A 2252-nucleotide genomic window follows, 5' to 3' on the forward strand; every position below is an offset into this window, starting at 1 on the left:
ACCCACGAAAAACAACGCCCAAACAACGATTTTGTCAGAGAGAACCATGTAACTAAAAAATGTATTTGCCCGCCTAAAGGTTATTTTTCCCCCAAAGTCAAAAGAAGCCCAATTGGGCGGGCACCCGCCCCCCAATCTGGCAACACTGTGTACTGGTCTTCCAGGTCTCCCTGCTAGCCTGAACTGATCCTGACACCCTCAATACACTGTACCAGGGCTGCTCGATTATGGTAAAAATCATTATCACGATCATTTTGTTCAATATTGAGATCACGATTATTAAACGTGATTACTCAGTGATTTTGGATCATCCATATTCAAAATTGACTTTTAAAATGGACTAAATTTGTTAAATTGATCGTTAAATATAATCCAACAGGAAAAAATATATACAACTCAAGGAAAAGGAGAGCATTGTTATGAAACTGAATGTAGCAAAAATAATCATTATATTTCGATTAGGCTATTTTCGTAATTGTTGGAAGTCATAATCACGATTAATCGATTAGTTCGATTAATTGCACAGCCCTACACTGTACTGGTCCCCATGATCTCCCTGCTAGCCTGCAGAGGGGACTAAAGGAGCGCTCGTCCCAGTGTGGGGCAAAGGTGAAGGAAAGGCTTCTTATTTCAGTCAGCTGGCAGAGACCTTCTGAGGAAGGGGAGCCAGAGCTTGAGCTGTCTGAGCTTTGGCGTGACATGACTAACAGCAACCTCTGTCTCACATAAACTACAATACCGAGGCACGGCACTGCAGATTAACATCAGTCGTTTTCACGAGCGTGCGCGCGTGTGTGTGTGTAAAACAGGTCTTACGACAAGGTAAACTTCTGTGTGTGACGTTATCAGCAATCTCCAAAGCCATTATAGATAAACAACTATTTTTAAAATCTTAGGACAGCCCTGCCTACGTGTGCACACAGTGGCTAAGAAGTTTTAAGCCCTGTGTAAAGAGGTTATAGGTTATGATGATGAGACTCAGCTGACTAGTTGAGGAGGTTATGGGTGACTGTACAGTAGGTTAATGAGATGAGAGTAGGTTAAGAGTTATGGCTGTACGTACACATCACTAAAGATGACTTAGTGCAGCACTAGGGATTATAGGTTGTCATTGGGCTCAACCCAATGATTTGTGTGCGGTATTGTACGCTCTTCTGTATGTTAACCGAGAGGTTTTAACATCCTATACAGTGGAACACGGATTGAAACCCAGTGGACAGCACATCTGTACTGTGCTGTAAGTTGCTGTGGATAAAAGTGTGAACAAATGAACAGTATGCACAGTATGAGTGCTACGAGTAGAGTTAGGGGCTGTTCAGACTGACATGCTTTTCTCAACTCCAGGATCTCCGATTCAATTATTTCCCTGTGGAACAATGCAACAGACCTGTGCAACATGTCTCACATCTATAAAAGCTGGGCGCAAGTAGGGAAAAAAGCTTCTAAAATCATGAGGCGCTTACATATCATAGCAACAACATGCACACATTCTACCCCACTAACTACTTTGGAACACTTAAGTACTTGTGGAGGTGAAACGAGTGAGTCAGTGTGGAGGCCGGCTTACGGTTAGGACTAGATGTAGGGTGAGGGGTTGGGGCAGTGGCTTCAGCTGGTATCGTCTCACCTGTGCCACTGCTGGAGGGCGCAGGGCTGCCCGTGCTGTGGCTGGCGCTGGTGCCAGAGCTGCCTTTCTCCTGCAGGTCCTCCTCGCCCGCGTGCCCATTCTGCGCCCCACTGTCTGAGCCCTGCTCTTTCTCCTGCTCCTTCTCCTTCTCCTGCTCCTGCTCCTGCTCCCGGTCCTGCTCCCGGTCCTGCTCCGGCGAGGCCTCCAGCCAGCTGCTGTCCTCCCCGGTGCTCCCCTGCTCCATCTTGTCGTCCGGGCCCGCCTCCTCCTCGGGCTGCCCCGGGGACGACTGTTGGCTGGGCGGAGACAGCTTTCCGTTGGGCTTCTCCCTGCCGCCGGCTTCGCCCCACAGCTTGGGGCCTTCGTTCGGGTTGGCCGTCAACACTGACGTCCAGGACTCTTCCATGGCTCTGAAGCGGGTGCCGTCGCTACGTGGTCCCCGGCTCCCCCGTCATGCCAACTCCATCGCCATTCCTGCTGGACACAACAACAACGAGGGGGGGAAAAAATCGCAATGAGAGTCAACACACTCTCAGTTGCACAAGCTCAGGTGTCAAGCTTTCTGTTTGCTTTACCTTCTCCCCATGAAAAATACCCCTTCATGTTATCAAAATTGTTGTTGACA

The 2252-nt window shown here is 48.6% G+C and overlaps 1 protein-coding gene across 1 annotated transcript in view; it reads right to left on the reverse strand.

Moving 5' to 3' along the window:
• Positions 1-2252, reverse strand: part of pparda (peroxisome proliferator-activated receptor delta a) — a gene marked incomplete in the record, with an annotated part of 21196 nt that overhangs the window by 10507 nt on the left and 8437 nt on the right. The window contains 1 exon segment of the mRNA XM_062546130.1: positions 1628-1769. Coding sequence (XP_062402114.1) covers positions 1628-1769 — 142 coding nt within the window.

The sequence above is a fragment of the Sardina pilchardus genome, chromosome 9, assembly GCF_963854185.1.
Source record: "Sardina pilchardus chromosome 9, fSarPil1.1, whole genome shotgun sequence".
Lineage (NCBI taxonomy): Eukaryota > Metazoa > Chordata > Actinopteri > Clupeiformes > Clupeidae > Sardina > Sardina pilchardus.